Raw genomic sequence first — 24759 nt, forward strand, 5'->3', positions numbered from 1 at the left:
GAGATGTTTAAAAAACAAAGTCTGGTTAGGTGTCTTAGGTCTTTCTTTACTACAACTTCCACACTGCTTTTTACTTCACAAAACCTTTGAAAAGCTATGAGAACTGGGACTCTATCGGGCAGGTTGTAGCTGGGTGGTCTTTTAAAGTAAGTTATCCCCCAACATTTAATAAATGCAGAGCTATACAGAAGACGTTTCACTGCTACTTGTAAGCATCATATTATGTCTAGTGTGTTCAAGCCACATTAATATCTAAAATGTTTCCTTATAATCTGATGTAAACCCACAGACCAAAACATTTGCTGACAAGAAGGTGAAGAATAAGCCAGGAAGAATGCCAAGTTTAACGATAGCCAGTGCTTATGTGTCTAACAAGACCAAGAAAGAATTCCTTGCATATTTGGAACTCATAAAAGAAATTCACTTCCCATTCTTCACCAGAATGCTTAAGGTACAATATAAAGAGGCCTAATACATTTTCTGACTGGTAAGAGATCTCATACAAAGTGGTTTAAAATTATTATACTGATCTGAAGAACTAGGTAGATATCTGGAGCCAGAGAAGTTTACTATGGGGATAACACATACTGAATTGGCTGAAAGTGTTTTCAGAGTCACCTGGTCACCTGTGAGCACTCTTGCCATGGGCTGAGAGTGTGGAAGCCTCCCATCACTGCAGTACAGACTGACTTCCAACCTAACATTCCCAAACCAAATACCCCTGGCCTATGGGGAAGGCTGAATAAACACAACTGGACTGTTCTCTTATATAAAAATATAGCTGCAATGGCATGGTTTCCTATTACAGATCTGATTATCTGCAGTTGATAACAGATGCCGTATTATAAATTTAATTCCTACATGCCACATGTAGAAAGTATCAGGTACTCATGTTGTTCGGTCATGGAACCTTCCCAAAAGTCATCTCTCATCTATGTTTCTGAATCAACTGTTACTCAGAAATATATGTTTGACTCTTTTCTATTTTGTTTTGTTTTATTTGGCTTTGTTTTGTTTTAAAGGAAAGAATAGTATCAATAATAGTGCACATGGCTTATTATTGCCACTGGCTCTTATGTTCTCAGATGAATAATTTCTTTTTAAGATTTTATTTATTTATTTGACAGAGAGACACACAGCTAGAAAGGGAACAGCAGCAGGGGGAGTGGGAAAGGGAGAAGAAGGCTCCCTGCCGAGCAGAGAGCCCAACGTGGGGCTTGATCCCGTGACTTTGGGATCATGACCTGAGCCAAAGGCAGACACTTAACGACTGAGCCACCCAGAAGCGCCTGCTCCTGAATATTTCTTTTGATGACAAAAGAAAAGCACTGATTTTATGCCAAGAGTATACTATTTTAAGCGAAAGACAAGATGTTCCTAATATTTCCCAAAGGGTTGACAAGACCAAGTGAAATGCAAAGATTCCTTCAGTTTCTTTCTTAGATAACCTTTTGAATGTGGTGCACTGGCAGGGATAAAATTTTAGTGGTCTTATAAACACAAAATATAATCCAGTCAGGGTAATTATTTATAAAGTCTTACACATTTCAGTGACTAACACAGCAATATGAGGTTTACAGTTCTTCTTAAGAACTTTCTAAAGATAGAGAAACACTAACTTTCATTTTGTTCTGGTCCCTGTTGTTGGCCATTTTCTAGTCTGACAGTCATCACTAGCCCTAGAGTTGGATCTCACTACATTCTTGCCCCACAGGGAAGAAAAAAAGTAACCACTAACACATTAAAGCATGCGGTGGTTTAACAATGTGGTGTTAACATTCTCCTTAAATATTATAATTTACTTCTGGGAAAGAAAAATACGATGGAGATACATGAGACATTGAACTTGGGTTGGGAGTGGGGTAGTGAAATGGTTGCTGTATCAAAACAACCCATATATATTTCCTTAGGTAATATCTGTTAATGTTAAAAATAAAAATTTCCTTTAATGTGAGTAATCTGCTCAAGGATATAACAATGCTCCTTCTTGTGAGTTCATTTAATCTGTAATTTGAATGATGGATTTATCTCTGCCTCCCCCTATTGATCTGAATATATACAGATTTGTACATGAGCTCTGAGATTAATTCAGCACATGTCAGTTTCATAAGAGTTATCCTTTATGGTACTTTCTGTACAGATCATGCTGGTATGTTTTCCTTCTATGCCCAAGAAATCGAATTCAGGTTTAGCAAGTGAAGATGCAGTTTCTCATGTGAGTTTTATTTTTATTTTTTATTTATTTATTTATTGATTATTTTATTTATTTATTTGACACAGAGACAGAGATCACACGTAGGCAGAGAGAGAGGGGGAAGCAGGCTCCCCGTTGAGCAGAGAGCCTGATGTGGGGCTCGATTCCAGGACATGGAGATCATGATCTGAGCCGAAGGCAGAGGCCTAACCTACTGAGCCACCCAGGTGCCCCTCTCGTGTGAGTTTTAAAAAGATGATTATTTCTTCAGTGAGATAAGAATGAGACCTTACCATCTTTCTCATTTCAAATGTTACATGAAGCCTGAATTGACTTTACACTTGTTTTGATAGAGTGGTCTTCCTACTCCCATTAACCCTCCAAATACATACAGTCTGCATTTTTTTAGCTTGTCAAATTAAACTTAGTCACATAGCAGCAAGGATCAACACAAAGTCTGACCCACCCTTGGAGCAGTAGTATACAACTCAGAGACTTAGGACTTTACTTAACTCACTTGAGACTAACGGACATTCCTTGATGCGGACCTGACATTGTTCTCAGAATATCTGGATGTGCTTGATTATATAATAGCTCACTTCTTTATTTAACCTGTAAGTATAAGGTGAGTTAAAGGTGAACTGACAAGTGAGATTCAGTAGGACTTGGAGAAGTCCTATGTGGTGCTCTAAATTAGGATCGCTGTAGTCCTCCTTTTTTGCCCTGTTCAGGGGAAAGCAATGTTTTAGCTAGCTAAGAAATGTTAGGTTCTAAAGGTTTCCTCGTGTTATTTAGCATGGTAGCTAGGCCAAATACAAGAGACTTATGAAGTGATAATTACAAAGAAACCAGTAAATTGCTAATCAGTTGTAATTACAGGAAATAGTGAATACATAAGTAAAATGGGATCATGTATCTTCCAATTATAGTTAGTCAGGTACACAAATAAGCTATAATTCTCAGATCTATTTTGCTTTCTCCTATGTCATTTTAGACAATATATTCAAAACACTTGACCATTATAGAGTAAATCTTTCATATTTGTATTACAAAAGACACTCTGGTTCTAATTTTTAAGTCAAACAGATGATTTTAATACTGTCACACACTAGATAAGTGGCTCATTTTTTTCCTTTCTTGCAGTTGCTCAATGATATTTTGCTACTTGTTAAATTGAATATTAAGGACCCTTTTCTTTTATTGAGCTATAGTCTATTTTACTTAATATTTTTATTTGTTGCATTTCAGTCTAGCTCTTTTATTAGATTGTAACAGAAGATGTAAAATTGGGAAAATTACATCAGCATCTACTGTTTCGTGAGTAAAAAATTCCCTAGTCCAAATATGGGTTTGGCACAGAAACCATAAACTTTTGCAAAGATAATCTGTAACTATGCTAACTAGAATTGGCACCTCTACTTCCTTTTCACAGTATTCAACTGGGACTCTCTTAATCTTTCAAAATAGGACTCTGCCAGCTGCAGTGCACTGATTTCAACTCAGAAGAAAACCTTACTTGCTTGAAAATCACGTGTGTGAGTGTGTGCACACACACGCGCATGTGTGTGTGTTTCAATACTAACAAGGGAAAAAGATGAGCCCTGATCAGAAGAGCTCTTATGAAAGAATCTATACTACTGTATGACCAAAAATTGTAGGGCTCAGATGAACTGTGACAGTAGGATAGTCTGAACATATTAAACCCTCGAACTTTTCAAAAATTGCTATTTTAACCATTTTTAGGTGTACAATTCAGTGGCATTGGGTATATTCACAATAGTGTACAATTGTCACCAGTAGTTATTTCCAAAATTTCTTATCATCCCAAAGAGAAACTCTGTACGGATTAAGAAAAACTCCCATTCTCTCCTCTCTCAGCCCATTAGAACACTAATTTACTTTCTGTCTCCATGAATTTGCCTATTCTAGATGGCCCATTTAAGTGGAATCAAAGAATATTTGTCCTTTAGTGTTTGGCTTATTCCAACTTATCATGATGTTTTTACGGTTCATCCATGTTGTAGCATATATCAGAACTTCATTCTTTTTTAAGGCTGAATAATATTACACTATATGTACCACATTCTGTTTATACCACATTCTGTTTATTCATTCATCTGTTGATAGATACTTGGGTTGATTCTACCTTTTGGCTATAGTGGTGCTATAGACACTGGCATACAAGTATGATCTGTTTGAGCTCTTGTTTTCTATTTTGTTGGGTATTTACATAAGAATGGAATTGCTGGTCATAATGTAATACTACATTTATGTTTTGAAGGAATTGCCAAACTCCTAAAGTGATTTCAATAGAAGGTGCATCATTTTACATTCCTACCAGCCTAGAATTTCTTTTCAATTTCTCCATATCCTTGCCAACAGTTGGGTGGTATCTCACTGTGGTTTTGATTTGCATTTCACTAAAGACCAATGATGTCAAGTATCTTTTCATGGGCTTATTGGTCATTTGCATATTTTCTTCATCCTTAGAGCCAAAGAAATTAGCAGCTGGAAAAAGGGAGTAGTTAGAGAAGGCTTTCTGGAGACAAGTGTTAACCTTCAATAGAAGAATATAGCAAACTTGAGATAATTTTTGAGTGAAGAATACAGGGGGATAAATATTCTTGACTATTTCCCTCTGGTAACTTGTCAGAACTCCCCATTAGCTCAATAGCTTGAAGCCAGAGAACATGGAAGCCAGCCTCCTGAGGCAGAGAACAGGGTGAAGAAGTGTGGAGATCCAATAAAGGTGGAGCAAATAAAGCCTATCCACAACCATGGATACATAGAATTCCAGTAAACAGATTTTAAATTGAGATGCTTCTATACAGTGGTGGTGGGGAAGCATTAGTAAAGTCATACAGATCTGAAGAGTAGATAAAAAGATGATGGAACAGCATAAGCAAATAAATAACTGAAGTTCTTTCTAGTCCCATGGTGAGAAAAATTTTTAAGATACATCTCTATACAAATACTTAATTTGTTTCTCAAAAATAATTTCCTGATGTTGGACTGAAGCATGAATAGCTGAATATACAATCTGTTCAGTCATTGTTGTCTATAAGCACTAATGACCATGCAGTTTGAAGACATTGGCTAATTTATTCATAATGTGATGGCTCTTCATGTATTACTTTTCTTATCATATATTGTTATTACTTAACTATATTCATGCTTCCAGATTTCCTTCATATTTTGAACTTTTAAATTTATTTTCATTATGATAGATTATAGCATGTTATAGGTTTTGCATATAACAAATGACAGATGCTTTGTAATTGATTATTTATTCATTTTAAAAAGATTTATTTATTTGCCAGAGAGATAAAGAGAGAACAAACTATATTCTCCAACTTATCTCTTATAAAAAATAACTGATATTTTTGACCTCCATAAGCTATTCTTTGTTTTATACTCAATTTGCTAAGAACATAGTTAGGGAAGAGGGAAGACTTATTTCTTCATATATTCCTCATATCTGAAAGTTGATATTCTTCCTGAATTCTCTATCATCAAAAAGCTTTGAGGCTATAGTAAACAAAATCCCCAGATCCAATAAATTCTATCATGATCAGCTTTCAGAGCTCCCAATCAAGCCTCAGTGTGCTTCTCCCATGGAAGGAACTGAAGCTACTTCTGTGCAATTTTCAGAAAGAAGTTCAAAAACAAAAGCAAAAACGTCTTTGGCTGTCATTTGGCTCTTTCTAAGTTTATTACTGATCTTCATATTGCACACTGAGGAGAAATGTTAATTCTTTTACTGGGAAAAGGTGAGCAAACTCTTCAATGTAGGAATATAGTCAGAACTTCAAAGCTCATTTGATTTGTGACCAACTCCTAAAGAAATATACTCTTAGACAAACCATTATGATAGACATGCAGACAATACATCATTATGTTCATATGCCATTTCTAAGTCTACTTACCTCTGCTGTGTGCTTTGCCACATGCCCCACGATGACAATGACCTTCCCTTTGAAGCTCTGGAGCACAGCAGTAAAAGGGCCCTGGGTAAGTTCCCCTTCTGCAGTGAAGGCAGCACTAAATGGAATGTTGATGCTGCCTGAAATATGACCCCGAATAAAACTGAGAAGGAAAGATTAAGGAAAACATTTATTTGTGTGTAGACTTGAGTGCGTGAGGGAAACTCACAGAGGGAATTGATTCGCAGAAGATAGTAGGTTGAAAATCAAACACAAACAGAGACCAGATTTAAAAATTCCCTGAGCAGGCAAAAGTAGTTTAGTCATACAAGCAAAGTTTAATTTGGCTTATTTTGCAAGACAAGTGAAGCCAACTTAACAATGGTCACTCCTTGCTCATGCCTCTGAAAATCATAAACAAAACATAAATTGTTGCCTCAAATTGATATGAGATAACCCCTAACCAATTTGCTCTCATTTAGGAAAATTCTAATATTGTAACTAAACTGAAAAATAGTTATTACCTCCACATCATATAAGCTTCTTTATAATAATAGACCCTTGAGGCTCAGTCCATCTTTTTGTTTTGAGTGCTCCTAACTTGTAGACTATGTTCTTTAGCATGCACATAATAAGCTTTTACTAATTATTACTTCAGTAATTCATTTGGTTTTACTTCTGGTTTTTGTTTTTTTCCCTCCCTGAACTTTTGATGGTTTTTAACATCTTGAATGCTCACGTGAGTATTTTATCTAAATGAAGCAAGGTACTGCTAAGAAAAAAAAGTTAAATATGAAAACAGAATGGAAAGAAGAAAGGAAGAAGATGAGTGGAAAATTTAAAGAAGATTTTCCTGAGGGGCACCTGGATGGCTCAGTTGGTTAAGTATTTGCCTTGGGCTCTGGTCATGATCTCTGGGTCCTGGGACTGAGCCCTGCATCAGGCTCCTCAGTCGGGAAGAACCTGCTTCTCCCTCCCCCTGCTTGTGCTCTCTCTCTGTGTGTCAAATAAATAAAAAAATCTTAAAAAAACAAAAACAAAAACAAAGAAGGCATTTGTGATTAAATGAAGTATTGCAAAAGGGATCAGGATGCAGCAAATCAATGTCAGTCCTGGGGGTTGCACAATATTTATGGCTTTTAGTTCATTACTAAAACCATGATTATTTTACAGCTCTGAGAGTAATATAGTCAATCAGAAGTTCTCTGATCTAAGTTGATAACTAAAACCTATCTACTTAGGGCAAGTGACTGCTAAACAGGACTCTCTTTAGAGTTGTTAGGTCATTAGCATTGATTGGAAACCCTTTTGTTGTGGGCTATTTCTCAAGTGTTCTTATATTTGCACTTTAGAAGGGTTCTTATGGTTTCATTGAGTATTTTAGTTTTGGAATTAAAATAATAAATTAATTTAAAATATTTAGTAATATCATATGATCTTAAAGAAAAATATATGCCCCTTACTAAGCCATAGTATATTTCAAGAAGTGGTAGATGATAAAACCAGAGAGGTATTAAATAATAATTATGAACTTAGTCTTCTAATTATTTTCAAGGTATTTAAATTTGTTTGAAATGTGAGATCCCACTTAATGTTATTATTTATTATCTGTCAATAATATCTGTTCCTGCCAATAAATGCCATAATGTTTTACACATTGTGCTTCCTGAACTTTCCAAGTTTGCCACAGTAATTTTGAAAATAAAGGCCCATATATCTTAAAAAAAAAAAAAAGAAAGAAAAAATATACACATATCCCTATCCCCCACCAAATAACTTTTTTTTCCCCACCGAATAATTTAACAGTACAATTAAAAAGATGATTCTTCATGGAGTATATGGAGGAAGACTTTTTTTTTTTATATTTTTATTTATTTATTTTCGACAGGTTGAGAGAGAGGGAGCGGGAGAGAATGAGAGTGAACGTGTACACAAGTAGTGTGGAGAGGCAGAGGGAAAGGGAGAAGTAGGTTCTCTGCTGAGCAGGGAGCCCAAGGTAGGCTCCATCCTGGGACCCTGAAATCATGACCTGCACCAAAGGCAGGTCTTAGCCAAATTAGGTCTTAACCAACTTAACGAACTGAGCCACCCAGGTGTCCTGAGGAAGACATTCTTAAATGTTACCATTAATCAAATAACTCTTCAAATAAACATAAAATAACTATGAAAGCTATTCTGAAAGAGATGGATAGAATACTCTGATAGATTATATCAACTTGGGGAGGACAGGGAAGGTTTTCACTGAGAAAGCAAGTGATAAAGTTAAGTTAAAATCAGAATTGACAAAACTTAATTAGGCTAAGGGATGGAATGGAGGTGGGACAGGGTGGTTGAAGAGATAAACATTTCAAGAAGAATGTTAAACTTGTTACTGTCCTACAATTTTCTGTTGGCTGTGCTTTATAGTTTATGTGCTCAATAGAGGCATTTCCTCTAGACTTTTTTTAAAAAATGGAAGGGCCATAGGGTTTTAAAGTGTTATGCTACAAGCAAATAATATCCCCCTCCAAACTCATTAGATTTAAAAATATATATATAGATTAAAAAAACTATATTAAATGTTAAAATGCTTGACAAAATATGATGGCAGCAGAGATTTTTTTGGGAATAAGAAAATTATAATCCAAAGTGCAAAAACTATCCCAATCCCTTTCTCAGCTATCTTAACATTTCGAAAGATAAGGCACAACAGAAACAAAACTTTAAGCCATACTTCCCCTCTCCCTAATTTAGTTCAAAAAGTCTTGGAAAACATTTAAAAGCACTCATCCAAGAACACGCTTGTTGTAAAATTCTAGTGCAAATAAGATTAGGTAAGCATGAATGCTCTTAGTGTGGTCAAACCTCTAAATATCTATACTTAACTATGTTACTGGCAAATAGCAGAGAAGAATGAGATTGACAAAATGATTTAATAATTGCCTTAAAATATCCAACAGCTCAAAATGTAACAGAGAAACAATCTTATATTTTTCTAAACCCTAAAAGAGCAGGGCATTTTTGTTGGGTACCACACTTGGTGACTTCATACCTCTATATACGAAGTACATGAGCATTTCATCAGACCACTTTGTGGGCTTGTTCGGTTGCTATGTTAACTAATTATAATTAATGTTATAGAGTCAACAGTAAAGGCTATAGATTTAGTATATCAATAGCCAAAAGAGAATATGGAATTAAGCACATAGTTTCCTCATATATAATGTAACTAAATAGTTAAATTAATATAAAACTATATCTTTAGAGATTGCTATTTCTTCTTGCTAAATCTGTTGCTGCTTCCTTTGAATGGCATCATCATCCACCAAATCAGTTTAAACCTCATCAGTGGCAACATCCAACATTCTAGAGCACTAATAAATCCCATTCTCCTATATCTATTCCCATGACCACTTATCTATTTCACACACTAATTCTTTTGAGTGCAGACTATTGTGGTAGTTTTTTGTTTCCTTCAGCTCTTATCTTTTCTCTTGGAAATCCATTTTATTCACAATATTGTTAGATTAAAAATTTAAAAACGAAGTTCTGATTATTCACGTCCTTATTGAGAAACCTTTTATGGCTGCCCAATTTTCTCAGTTGAGCCCTCATGACTACCAACCAAACCAAGTCAACCACTGTTTCCAGTATATGTGCTGCCTCACTCCTGCAGCTTTCTCTGCCTAGATATCCTTTCTCCAGTTTTTTTGAGTGTTCAAATGTTACCCATTCTTTAAGTGTTTCCTCCATGAAAATTTCCCTTCCTATAGTATCTGCACACCTTTCATGATAGCAATTTGACCTTGTATAAAACACGCTAATGCTAATGTACTTGACTTCCATCAAGACTTTAAACAATTTACAGGATCTGTATTTATCTCATCTATGGACTCTTATAATGCTTCAATACAGTGCTTATGTATTTGCTGAGTAAATGAATTTCAGAATTATGTCAAACCTAGAATAACTTGGGTCAGCATCAAATATGTTAAATATATCCTGGCTTCCTAGCTAGTGGCACCAGCACCCACCAATAGATCAAGTGGCATGATCCAAAATTATCTTTTTTAAATTCCTAGTATGAGAAAAGGGAAAGAAACAACGATAAAAGGCATTTCTCTGGATTTTTCTCCAGCATGGGTATTGACCCAAAGGGTTTACCAAAACTGATGTATTTTAGGGCAAAGCTAGAGATCCCACCCTTTTTGATTGCAAATACAGAGAAATGTTTATGCATATCAAATCTCTGGGTGATTCCATCCTTCTGGTCCTGCCTGCACCATTACCTCCACTCTTATCTTGTTTCATACTGCACTAATCCCTACAAAGTACAAATGTGAGCATGCTATTTATCTGATTAAAATTCTTTAATGCTTTCTCATAGTCTTTGGAATAAAACTCAAATTTCTTAGCATGTTATATTCTCCACTGAAGCTGCCTACTGTAGTGTCATTTTCTACCCGCATGTATTCTAGCCATGTATATCCAGAGTACTTGAAATTTCCTCGATCTGTCCTTCTCACCCTCTCTGTGCAATCACACAGTATGGTATTTTTTTTTTGTTGTTTTTGTTTTTGTTTTTTTCAGTCTAAATGTCCTTTTCCTCTTCATTCCTGGGGTAACTTCCATTTCTCTTTCAAGACCCATCTCAGGTATCACCTAGTTTGGGTCACCATCCTTATATTCCATGGCCTTCTGGGGGTGCCTCAAACATAGACCATTTCACACTGTATTGTAATTATCTATTTAATGGTCTCAGCCATAAGACTATGAACTCCTGTCAGCAAGAGTTCTGACTTAAATCTGTTTCCTCATTGCCTGGCCAAGTAAGTTATTAATCAGGCTTGACTGGTTGATTGAACGAGACTACATGAACTGGGGCAATGGGTGGGTCTCAGAAAAATGGGAGCTCTTCAACAGTTAATGTACCTTCACAACTCACTATTAATTCAGACAGTAGAGACATTCCAGGAGTGACCACCATATACTCCCATATTATACAAGGTCTATTGAGATATAGGAATACAACTAGCTAGAAATTTTAATTCAGGTAGCTTGAACCTAGACCCAAAATGGGATGAAAAAAATCTTACTAAACCTCCTTAATATCTATTCTGCTCTGAACACAAGTATCTCTAAATTATTTTGAAGAAATTTTTAGAAACTAATTCTTCAGGACACAGAGACCAGAGCAATACTAGCATTTTACTAAGGATGAATAATGTGGTATAATAATAAAAACAACTGAGTTTATGTGTTTTTTAAATTAAAAAATTTAAGCCTGAAGTTGTTTCTCCTATAGATTTGGATATTAAAAAATGTAAGTGCTTTACAAATAAGGCTGCAAAAAATTCAGTCTTGAATTCAAGGATATGAGAAGAAGGTTCCTTCAAAGTATTTCTGTTTACAAATAATATCAGTTGGTGCCACATTTACATGACTGAGACTACTTTTAATATGAGCTCTAGAAAATTTGAAACTCTATTTAGAACCATTAAAGAAAACAACAGTTTGGCTTGTGTATTATCTTTGAAGTTATTAACATTACTTGTGAAATTTATGCCATTATATGAGAAACACTTTCTATTGCCCCTTTATAATATGCACTTACTGGGTTTGCTCAGTGCCTCACAGGGCAACTTGTGTTGGTCATTGTGTGGCTGAATCTGAGTTCCATGATGCTAGGTGCAAGGAAGGCCCCGAGGCAAGGAGAGCATTAAAGGACAGAAGGAAGTGAATTTCCACTGATTGAGCATGTTTTCAGGCCCCGAGCCCCGTGGTTCTCAAGACTCTGGCACTCCTGGCTGTTCTGTGAACATTGATGATATTCCTTGATTCAATCCAGCACATGTGTGATTATTTAGATTATCTGGATTGTGACCTTTGTTGGTGTGGCTGCAGATTGTACCATGGAGGAGTGGAATTTCTGGACTCCTCTTAGAGAAATTTATACAGAGATGCAATACTGGAGACTATAAGAACCTGAGCACAATGGGTTATTAACTCTTTAAACCCAGTTGGATCTCATGTTGGAACAATAAGAGTGAGGACAGTGGAGAGAGGCTGTCTTAAGGCTCCACACCCACATGGAACCCAAGGCAGGGCTTGAATTCCCTGACCCTGAGATCAATAACTAGACTGAGATCAAGAGTGAGAGGCTGAACTAACTGAGCCACCCAGGTCCCCCCAAGTTTATTAATCTTTTCCTACCTCAAACCAAACGCATAGCCCAGGGGTGCCTGGGTGGAACAACTGGTTCAGCTTGGAACTCTTGGTTTCTGCTCAGGTGGTGATCTCAGGTGGGCTCTGCAATTAGCATGGAGTCAACTTGAGATTCTCTCTCTCTCTGAATTACATAAATAAATCTTTTTTAAAATGCACATCCCATTTTTCAGACTTTCTTCTATTATGGAAACTTCGGCTATCTCTTTATTATTAGAGCTGAATCTCTAACAAAGTTTGGATAATTAGCAATTTTGTTAGTTTTCAATCATAAATATTTAATTTGCACTACAGTATGTTGTTTGACATTGTTTCAAATGTGTTTATATATTTCCACCATATGTTGTATTTTTAATGTTTTTGTTATTGATAGTAACCAAGCTTCATTGTCTTTATAGAATTATATTAAACTTTTGAAATGTTTAGATATGCTTTCTGGCCCTACATGTGGTCAATTTTCAGAAGTGTTCCATGCAAGCTTGAAAAGAATGTTTGTAGTCAGCAGTGCTCTGTGTCTCTGGGTCCAGCTCATTGACTGTTTTGCTCAAGACTTTGTGGTTATTGAATGTTCCTCTAGTATGTTCCTGAGAGTTGTGTATAAAAAATGTTCCACTCTAATGATAGCTTTTAGAATGCTCTTTTTATTTGGTCCATTTTTGTTTTCTATTTTTGAAAGCTGTGTTATATTAGCTGAATACCATTTTGGAATGGTATTCCAAAAGCTGTAGTTTTTGGTGAATTAACTTTTAAGTATTATGAGTAACCTCTATCTCTACAAATGCTCATTTCATTAAAATATCTCTTGTCAGAAATATGTAATTATTGTTTGATCTGAAATCCCTGTAATTTATTAGAACAATAAAACTGACTTAAATCTTTGCCTAGATGAACATTTCATGTTTCTTTCTTATAAAAATAAAATACAATTTCAACATAAACTTAGCTATTTAGCTTCTCTGACATTAACTGTTCAGCTCTAATAATAAGAACTTAGATTAGATTATCTCTAGGTTTCCTTCTCATTTGTAAGTTGGGATTACGTCTTTATTGTCACATGGGTAAAGTCTGTCTTCATGTTCTCCAGCTTTCCTTTTCTATATTCCTTACTTGCACTACTGGGCCCTACTGAAGTTAGGGGTAGTTCCCTCAGATTGTTGATATGCTTCTCCTTACCCATTATCACAAAAATTGATAATAGATTAAAATATTACCTCTTACAGGGTATTTGTATTTTAACTGAGAATACTTATAAGCTAAATAACTAAAGCTTTAGCAGAATTTCAGATAATGGGGCTCAGGGTATAATATCCCAAAATATGGCATCTTGGTATACAAAATATTTTACACTGAAGGAATTTTGAGAAATGGCATGTGCAGAAAAGACTTTCTGACCTTTCCCTGAATCAAGAAATAAAACTGTCAACTGAGGGATGCCCTCCCTATACTCAGGGGATGGGGATATACTTATCTTTAAGACAGAGGGACACTAAAAGGAATCTGAACAAACAGGCCTTGCTAAATTTCCCTTAGCTTAACTAAATTTAGCTCATATGTTCTTGCCCTATCATGTGTTCTTGCTACTGTCTACTCCTCACCAAGCCTACCATAAAAATTCTCAGGTTTAACCACTTCTCCAGATCTTCATTTCCTTACGAAGGCTCCCATGTCATGTAAAATTTATATTAAATAAATGTGTATGCTTTTCTCTTGTCAATTTGTCTTCTCTTACAGAAGCCCACCAAGAACTTAGAAGGGTAGAAGAAAAAGATGCTTTTACTCCCTTATACACATAGGAGAGTTCTAGAGGGTTAAGGCTAACTCTTAAATTCATTGGTAGACAGTAACTTAATTTGCTGAAAAGTAAATGCTTCCCTCTCTTTCATAAATAATCATTTCAATTATTTTACAAAGGTAAATGAGATGAGATAAAACTTAATTTTAGATTCTTAATCTCCTGAAAGAACAAATTACAAAAAAATTTTCACCTATATGAAGACATAAGAATTGTGTTAGCCAAATTTTCCTGTCTAAATGATCTTATTATAAAAGCAAAATAGAGGATAAAAATTATATACAGAGATTATAAACAATTTGAAATATATTACAGATGACACTTCAAAAATAACTTACTTTCTTTGGAAGAAGGAAAAGGTGTTAGAGTTTCTTTGTTGTTTTTTGTTTTTCTCTCTACTATATAGTACTACATTTTGTTGGCAAGGAAAAATTAAATTATTTTAAAAGTACACTAGTATTAAATACTTATTAATTTAATAAACAGAGAGATAAAGTCACATAAATCCCAGAGTTTAATTGCAAATATTTACCTTGGTCATAATTAAGAACTACTCTATAAAAATAATTCCTTTAAAAAATATTATAAGGAATATAATAGGCTTTCATTTGTTAAGTTTTAAAACACCAGAATCTAATGATAGTTTTTGGGAAAAATTAACAAGAATTAAAAAAAAAAGATTTATTTATTTTAGAGAGGAAGAGAGGGACAGGGAGAGAATGAGAGAGCAAGACAAATGTGTTGAGGGGAGCACAGAGGGAGAGAATCTCAAGCAGACCTCCTGAGGAGCTGAATGTGGAGCCCTGTGGGGGGCTTGATCTCACAACCCTTGAGATCATGACCTGAGCTGAAATCAAGAGTCAGATTCTTAACTGACTGAGCCACCCAGGTGCCCCAATAGAAGAATATTTTTAAGGCATTAAAGTAAGTCAGTTGGTAGAAAAAAGCCTTTCTAACATGATTCCCTCAAAATATTCTAACTTTGCTTTCCAATATTCAAAATAGTTCCATTTTCTCAAGTGAGATTTATTCTGGGAGAGCAAGTGTCATTCAATAATTGCAAATCAATCAACATGATTCACTACATCAACAAAACGAAGGATAAAAATCATATGATCTTCTCAAGAGATGCAGAAAAAGCATTTGATAAAATTCAACACCATTCATGATTAAAAAGTCAACAAAGTGGGTTTGGAGGAAACATACATCAATATAACAAACGCTATTCATTGGTTGTTATTAATGATGACATCTAAATAAAATCAACCATCACATTCTAATATATTAATTTGAAGTACTAAATTAATAAATCTCGTAATTACCATGAAACACACTTTTCTGTTGCCTTTAATTCCTTGAGAACAGAATTTAAGATTAGTAGAAGAAAATGTTACTTATTTCCTCATAATGTAATCAAATGCATCATTAGAGATTATAAAAGGTTTTTTAGCCTTGGAAGGCCATAGGCAGGTAGTTTGGATACTTCACTGAAAAGGATTCTTAGAACCCACAGCTCTCCATTCTTCACTGTGTTCTTGGTACTAGAAAAGACTTAATGACACCCAATGAGCTTAGCTTGTGGTTCTCCTCAAAGCACTGTGATTGATACACAGGGGCCAAGAGTTGGTATTTAGAGGTGAGATAAAGCAGGTATGGGATAAGATAAGAGGATACTGGAAAAAAAAACCAAACCCACAACTTAGGAAAGTTGTGAGGATAAATAACACAACTTAAGAACACTTTGGTTTTAAAGTAGGCTTTCAAAAGGGGGCTTAGAGAATTTCACAATTTGGGTCCTTTGGGAGGATTATAAATGATGGGTGACTTTATTTTTCTTTCTTCCCTCGGGACTCCCCCAAAATAGCACAAAGCATTACTGATTCTCTTCATTCAGCATGTGATTATAAAGACTAAAACAATCAATCCAGGTCTCTATCCAGTTGCAACTATGAGCCAGGTATTGTCAGATGACATAAAGGCATTCCTATATTAGGCAACTCACCCATACTCATCAGAGAACAATGATCAGGCTAGCTGCTCTGCTTTCTAGTGTTCTATTTATATTTATCCTGAAGAAAATAAAAGAGAGTAGTAACTTAAAAATCAGCCTATGAGGTTTGAAAAACTTTGGACTGAATGTCACTCTCATATTGTGTGTATTTTAAAATTTCAACTAGCTTTTTAAATTATTTGAAAGGAAGTAAGTGATGTGTATATAAGCTATTTAATTATTTTAGAAGTAATCTTCAAAATTAAAACAGGATGGGGAGCCTGGATGGCTCAGTCAGTTGAGTATATGACTCTTGGTTTTGGCTCAGGTTGTGATCTCATGGGTCCTGGGATGGAGGACTACCTCAGGCTGCACACTCAGTGGGAAATTCATTTCATTTGGAGATCTTTCCCTCTGCCCCTCCCTTCTCTCTCTGTCTCTAAATTAAATAAATCTTTAAAAAATAAAATTAAAATAGGGCAGTATAATGTTATACTTTTTGATGGCTTTACAAGAGACTATGACTAAAGTTTCAACCAAAAGAAACAAGCTAAAAAGTTAAAAAATTAAATGTATTTTAAACCCTTGAAATAACAGATAAGAATTTTTACAGCACGAGTTCCTGGATCTGCCAACTGGAATTTAATGCTTCTTTTGGGAATCCACTCATCTCTTCTGCTAAGGAACTTCCAAATATCCCCGAAAACCTAACAACGAGGGACATAAACATTTAGGCTCTCTCCAAACTCAGTAGTCTTTCACAAGTGAGGGAAAATAAAAAGTAGTAAATTTTAACAAAAAGGTGGGGGATATATCCTTTGAAATATCAGTCTCCCAAACTATATTCTTAGTAATCTAAGATTCTATGGATTGCTTCAGGAGTTCATTAATGTGCAGTTTAAATTTCATTTTAAAAGTTTCATTTCAAAAATTGTGATTGCAAATAGGCACATGAAAACTCATATGCCAATTTTAGCATAAAAGAAACCACTAATCTATTAACACTTATTTTCATATAACTCTCATTTATAGTTAATAAATGATATAAATAATAACTTATGAAGAAAATCACTTAAAACTTATCATTTATATTTTATACAATGAATTTCTGAGAAAGAATTTATTTTAAAAGGAGTTATCCTGTGAGATTAAGAGTCACTTATGGTTTGTCTCCTGTTAAAAATTTTTGAAAATCATTTACCTAGATTCTAGAGTATAGAGAATCAAGGTATGCTTCATGAGAATCTGACAGATGAAGAGATAAGCAGAAAGATTAAACTACTATTTTGTAACTGTTTATACTTTAATGCCAAGCAAAATCCCAAGAAGTTATGGTACATTTAATAGTAAAATGTCAGTAAAAAATACTTTAATATATTCTCTAAAGACCATATTAAGAAAATTATAATAAATACAAGTTCAAATTTGAGATCTATCAATCTCTTTTTCTAGGGTATGAAATAGACCAGTTAAATATTGTTCTTTTCCCCCCAAATTTTATCTATAGCAAGAAGGATTCAAATACCCCCAAGAACACTAGAAAAACTGAAAACCAAGAAAATGTCCCAATATTCTGGTGTTATTTGGGAAGCATTTTAAGGTCATGCAATGTTACTATGTATTATGCAAGTCTATTCTGACATCTACTTTGAGAGTTACTTAGCTATCTGAATTTAGCTATCTGAATTAAGAGGAATCCCAGATATGTTGTTTTTACCATACACCCTCAAAATGGAAAGGAAACAGTATGAGTAAGGCAGTACCATCATTTAAAACCACATGTGAAAAGGATACTCTTCACTATTCCGGATGTCAACTACCAGGAGCTTTGGTTTACTGGACTTTGTCTTCTTGGGGGGTGTTTTGAAATGGCCTGTCACTGTGAGTTCACACAAGTCAATCAGGTCCTCTGCTGAAATCCGGGGTGATACTTCTGATTTTAGGTCATTTAATGGGATAGATTCTCTTGACTGAAAAAAATATACAAACAACACAAATATTGAGAATAATACTCTATAGAGAAAGAAACTATAGCCAATACAGAATATTTGTAGGCTCTTGATATCAGTCATTACAGCATACAGGAGAACAGGAAACTGAATCTCACTTTAGTGGTCTACTGTGTAACTGTATTCCTTACTACTGAGGTTTACTTATTCACAGAGGAAAGCATTGTTCTTGAGCTCCTGGCTCAAATTTGATACAATGAGATGAGGCAGACTTTTCCTTATGAGAGTACTGTGTATCTTTAAAGACAGTTCCTTTAAGTACATTTCACTTTTCTTCAAGCATAATTACAATTGTGATTCACATTAATTAAAACTCTGGTAATATAAGAAATTGCATTGTAACTCAGTATACATGCTAATTAAAGAACCTGGTACTAATATACATATTAGACTTTTATAACATAATTTATGTCCCATATGGATAGTTGAGCAGAAATTAGATTTTCAGAGATGAATGCAAGAAACATAACACTTTCTTAGTGTTAGTAAACAAAAATGACAATGTATCTTACTTGTGAAGGAATTAAAATCAGACTCCAGACAATCAAACCAGTGCTTTGGTCCATGCGACTATTATATGGTGTAAGACTGATTCAGACTAAGGGCTGTTTACAACTGTTCTCTCCGTTACTTAGTAGGGAGAGGGAATTTCCTACCTCCATAAAAGGCAATTCAATACAAATCAACTCAATTCAAACTAAATTTATGGAGCACTAGTAGTCACTCCTGAAAACTTATTTACCGTAACTTGAGAATTTAAGAACTTTCAATATTCACTTGATTGAAAACACTGGGGTTGAAAAGAAAAAAACATATTTATATGCTTAAGTTTTCAAAACTGAGCTTATTATCTCATTTACTCATTTTCTCTGTTTTCACAGTTCCATTGTAGGATACATTTAGAATTTCCAATTTAGAATTTCTATGCAGGAGAGAACAAAGCATATGGATCATTTATCAGACCAACTTTTTTTTTAAAGCTTTTATTTAAATTCTAGTTAGTTAACATACAGTGTAATATTAGTTTCAGGTGTAGAATATAGTGATTCAACACTCCTATACAACACCCAGGGCTCATCACTACAAGGGCGTTCCTTAATGCCCATCACTTATTTAACCCATCCTGTGCTCCACCCCACCCCCCCCCCCGCTCTCCCCTCCCTGCCCCCATAACCAGCAATTCAGACAGACCTATTTTGAAAAAAAAGTTTTTGGTTGTAGTTTCAATTTGAGCTCTCAACCTTTGGGTTTCCCTGACTATGGCATAAATTCTTCAGTGGTAAAACACATTTTCTCCCACTTCATTAGTTTTTATTTTATTTATTTTTTTTAATTTCTTTTAAGATTTTTTATTTATTTTATTTGACAGAGAGAGATCACAAGTAGGCATAGAGGCAGGCAGAGAGAGAGAGAGGAGGAAGCAGGCTCCCTGCTGAGCAGAGAGCCCGATGCGGGACTCGATCCCAGGACCCTGAGATCATGACCCGAGCCGAAGGCAGCGGCTTAACCCACTGAGCCACCGAGGTGCCCTCACTAGTTTTTAAATAGGAATGGAAATTGCTAAGCTTTGTGGGTTTATGGCTCTTAATAAAAGATAGACATTAGACATTCTATTTTTTTAATATTAAGAATGAAATCTACTTAAATATTCTGAGATTAAAAATGCTTCAAAAAGATAAAAGAATTTTAAAATCAGCTAGCCTTACAATCAATGCTTCCATCTCCTTTTTTGTTAGGTTGTAATCTCAGTAAGTATTTTTCCCAGTCTTCACATGAAGTTGCACATTTATGAAGATAAAATAAAGAACTTTTGATTACCCTAGTTCTGCTTTTAGTCATTTAGTGATGAATGCAGCATTTCAAAAAGAGGTTTTGTCTGAATGAAATATGTGCCCTGCCTGATGAAGAAGAGAATCTGACAGAGAATTTGACCAGCGTATTCTCTATGAAGAACTGATTTAAGAAAGATCTGACCTTGGCATTGGTTCCAATCAAATATATCATGTATAAGGAGTTTCTCAAGGGAAAGAGCAATTGTTACACGTAATGGTAAAAGCAGAAGAAGAGAGGAATCACTGACAAATTCATAACTTTCTGAACTTTTGAGAGTGTATATATCAGTGAAGAACTTTAAAGATTTTATTTATTTGGCAGATAGAGATTACAAGTAGGCAGAGAGAGGGGAAGGGAAGCAGGCTCCCTGCTGAGCAGAGAGCCTGATGTGGAGCTTGATCTCAGAACCCTGAGATCATGACCGGAGCCAAAGTCAGAGGCTTTAACCCACTGAACCACTCAGGTGCCCCTATCAGTGAAGAACTTTAATAAGACATGCAAATTCCTCTGCAAATTAATTTTAAGAGATTAATAAATCAGATTTAGGATAAATTGTACTACTTTGCTTTACGAAGAAAATAAATACCAAAAATTTTCAGAACCTAGTTTCTCTTCTATTAAGACAATCTTATATGCAATTTTACTATTTATTGTGCAATTTCTACTTATAAAAATAAAAATATAAGTATATTTTTAAAGTATAAAAATAAAACCTCTGTACTTTTGTTTCATTTAGTATTATTGACATTGGGATTTTCCTGTGTGACTGGGTTTCAAATTCATGGGACGTTGTTTATGGACAGCAGACAAAAATCTATTTATTTATTTATTTATTTATAGATTTTATTTATTTATTGGAGAGAGAGAGAGACAGAGATATGGGTCCTCGGGTCAGTAAGACTAGTCTGTACATTGTCTTATTCACACCTATTGATTATAAGTTCTATAAGAATGAGTATCTTTGTTTTGCTTATTAATGTATTCCACTTACAATGTGTGGTACTTAGTAAGTACTCAATAAACATTTCTTTGTTCATTCACACTTTAGAACTCTTAGAGTTATTCACTTACACACCACTCTCTTCTCTTTTCTACTTATCTAAACCCTGCTGATTTGAGATAAAAATCTGATCATGTAACTTTTATAATTAAAAACACCTCAATGGCTTCCAGACATGGATAGAATAAACCCAGAATTCCTTAGTATAGCATGTAAAGCCCTTTATGAATTAAACCTGTCTATAGGCAGGAGACCACAGACCTTGGAGTTAGACTCCCTTACTGAGCTGAGCACTCAGGCTGGGAATTAGAAGAAAATAGTAATGAATAGGTGGGTAGGGAACAGACCTTGAAGGCTCTGAAAGATGAAGAAGCTTGAGGCTATCACAAATAGGTAATTACTGTAGGATTTCTGAACGAATGTGTCACATTAACAGCAATATCTCAGGGAGATTAATTTGGCTGTATTTTGAAGGATGAAATAAAGATGGGAAAAATGACAACCAGCAAGACTTGTTAGAAAGTGAATTTTATGATTCTTTAGAATGATGACATTGTAAATGGGGAGCTTTGCTTTATCCACTCTCCTCTATTTCCCTTTAGTCTTTCCCTTTCTACTATTTTTTCTTGTCCAATTCTCTCTCATCCACAGTGAAAGATATAGTAAAACAAAATATAATAAATAATACAATTACTTTCCAAGGGTGAGTCCTTGTTTAGCTACTATTTTACCAGTCACTCCTGAAATCACTGAAACTTGGTTTCTGTCATGATGCAGAAGAAGAAATGATTCACTTGTCTAGGAGAAAGTAGACAATTTGGGAACACTTCTTTGAAACGGTAAGATTTGTGTTGAGAATAAAAAAGGATGACTAGGAGTTGGCCAAGTGAAGAACTGGGTTTTTCACGCAAATTCTGTGTAAAGACATTCTCGCACACACATTGGAAAGGTGTTTTGATTCTATTTCTAGGATTTCGGTTCTACCTCGAGGAGATATGCTGAATAAAACTAGTCTCATTAAAAATCCATTATTTCTTCAATTCAGCCTGGAATAAATGGGGCAGAAATTTTAGTCAGGATGCTATTTTCATTTTGGAAGAATTTTTTTTTTTTTTAACAGTTGAGTTCACAAGTATCTAACCAGAATTTCTCAGGTTTACAGTGTCTGCCTCATTTTGATGATGATCTCTTCCAGAAGCCATGAACTCTGTGAAAACAGGGAGCAGGACTAGTTTTGTTTTTTACTTCCACTACCTAGCAAAAAGTTTAGAACCCAGTCACTACTCAGTACACTTGGGTGTATTCATGAAAGGCTAAATAAAAAAAAAGAAGACATATGAAAAACACTAGAGAAAATATAGAATAAATAAAGGAGGGGTGTCTGGGTGGCATGGTTGGTTAAGCGACTGCCTTTGGCTCAGGTCATGATCCTGGAGTCTAAGGATCCAGTCCTGCATCGGGCTCCCAGCTCCACAGGGAGTCTGCTTCTCCCTCTGACCTTCTCTCCTCTCATGCTCTCTCTCAATCTCTCTCTCAAATGGGTAAATAAAATCTTAAAAAAAAAAACAACAACAACAAAGAAAGGAAAGGAAAGGGACGGGTAAATGGTGGTTCTTAAATTTTGGATATGGGTGATTAGGAAAAAAAGATGTTTAACAGAGGCAAATAGTAAATAAGGTAAAGAAATTTCTGACTTGGGAATATGAAATCAAGGTTGCATAGGGTCTACTAAAGATGAAGCATTGAGAAGGCAGTTAGAGATAGAAACTGGTGTTTGAGAGAAGTCATGGCTATAGTTATATTTCTGGAATCATCAACATAAAAATTATAGTTTACGTTATGACAAAAGATAAACAATTTGAAGAAAGAAGGAAAAAATGGCAGGAAAAAAATCCTAGTTTTAGTAGGCACATCTATACACTGCTGAAAAAATTAAATTACATAAACTATTACTAAGGCTTAGAAATACCTGAAGTTAAGATTTTTTTAGGGTACTACCCATCAATTCTTATTATTGCATATGTCTACAATAAAGAGACTGCTTGCTTTCATAGTGTTAGATATTTTGAACTTTTGTATGAAGAGGGACCCATTTTTACAAATGGCACAGGCAGACATTAACTATCATTCTCAAAGGAATTTAAAGAAAAATGACCTTTGAAAACATTATCAATCTACAAAGATATTTTTATCTATATATTTAAAGCAATAAATTGTTTCTGTGGCATTTTGGTGTTTCCGTTTCTCTTTCATGTTTTAAGAGAGAAAAGGGAGGGGTTATTATTTCCAAGATACAGAAATACAGTATCTGAAATGGAGTTTGAAATAAAACTGTCACGCTCTGGAAGCTGCATAATATAGCTCTCACACTAGATAGAATATTTTTTCTCCCTCAAATAAGAGAGATAATGTATATGAATATGAAACACAAAGAAGAGTAGAGATAGAAATTCTTTCGGTGATTAGGGATTTTTTGCTAAAATTTTTCCAGATGTGTTCCTGGAAAATTACATATAAGCTAAATTTATATGAAGAGAGTGATTCTTCTTTTTATATGTAGTTTCATTTTGGAGATATTTCATCTCTCTTGGCCACAGTTTTCTTGTGTATAAAATAAAGGAGCAGATATCTTATGCTTCTATTAGCTCTAGGACCCTGTGACCTTATTTCTAATAGATTTTCAACCAGCAATGGGTCCTAAAACTTTTACTAACCTTTTGGGACAAAAGTTAGGCATCTGTAGGTAATACTTAATTACATCTGAGGAGTTTCTACTTAAAGAGATTCAGCAATGATTCTAATGGGAGGCTTAGTAAAGTGTTTGTACAGCGTGACTTGCTTTTGCAAACATAGATGAGTGAGAACTTAAGCATTTCATAGATAGGTGGGAAATATTTTATATTTCACATTGATTGAAGTGGAGGCAGAGAGATGGAAGTTACAGTAACAGAACTCTAACATCAGTGAATTACAGGGAAAAACAAGGTCAATGAGGCAATGTATGGGAGATGGTGGTGCTGTTGTAAATGTTTCTAAAATCTTCTGGAAATAATTTTTTTAAAAGATTTTATTTATTTATTTGACAGAGAGAGATCACAAGTAGATGGAGAGGCAGGCAGAGAGAGAGAGAGAGAGAGAAGCAGGCTCCCTGTTGAGCAGAGAGCCCGATGCGGGACTCGATCCCAGGACCCCAAGATCATGACCTGAGCCGAAGGCAGCGGCTTAACCCACTGAGCCACCCAGGTGCCCCATAAATAAAATCTTAAAAAAAAAAAAAAAGAGTCTCTCTCCCTCTCCTTTTACACCTCCCTTCTGCTTTCTCTCTCAATCTAAAAAATAAGGTTACCTGGGGCACCTGGTTAGCTCAGTCAGTTAAGCACCTGCCTTCAGTTCAGGTCATGATCTCAGGGTCCTGGGATTGAGCCTCGCATCAGGCTTCCTGCTCAGTAGAGAGCTTATTTCTCCCTCTGCCTCTCCCCCTCACTCATGCTCTATCTCAAATAAGTAAAATAAAAAACATAAAGTTATCTAAGAAAATGAAAAATATTTCATAAAGGACTTACAGGCAATATTTCTTATGGTGAAGTACATCTTCAAAAAACTGTAATGACTATCAAGGTGCAGATATATTTCAACAATTATATACCCTATTAATTTTTTTTAATTCTTTGGTATATCTGGCCATAATGACAGCCATCTAAATGTGTTCAAAAGTATTTTTTAATAGAAAAAAAATAGATACTCTATTGTAAAATCAAATGACAAATTTATCATTAAAAACATGAGGTTGGGATGCCTGGGTGGCTCAGTTGGT

The 24759-nt window shown here is 35.0% G+C and overlaps 1 protein-coding gene across 3 annotated transcripts in view; it reads right to left on the bottom strand.

The window, feature by feature from the left end:
• Nucleotides 1–24759, bottom strand: part of TBCK (TBC1 domain containing kinase) — a 213846-nt gene that overhangs the window by 12628 nt on the left and 176459 nt on the right. For all 3 annotated transcript variants that reach the window (XM_004748121.2, XM_004748122.2, XM_004748123.3), the window contains exons 24-25: nucleotides 17898–18073; nucleotides 6121–6280 (exon numbers count right to left, since the gene is read on the bottom strand). In XM_004748121.2, coding sequence (XP_004748178.1) covers nucleotides 6121–6280; nucleotides 17898–18073 — 336 coding nt within the window. The remainder of the gene's footprint in view (nucleotides 1–6120; nucleotides 6281–17897; nucleotides 18074–24759) is intronic.

Source organism: Mustela putorius, unplaced genomic scaffold, assembly GCF_011764305.1.
Source record: "Mustela putorius furo isolate JIRA1106 unplaced genomic scaffold, ASM1176430v1.1 tig00003871_pilon_pilon_pilon, whole genome shotgun sequence".
NCBI classification, from domain to species: Eukaryota; Metazoa; Chordata; class Mammalia; order Carnivora; family Mustelidae; genus Mustela; species Mustela putorius.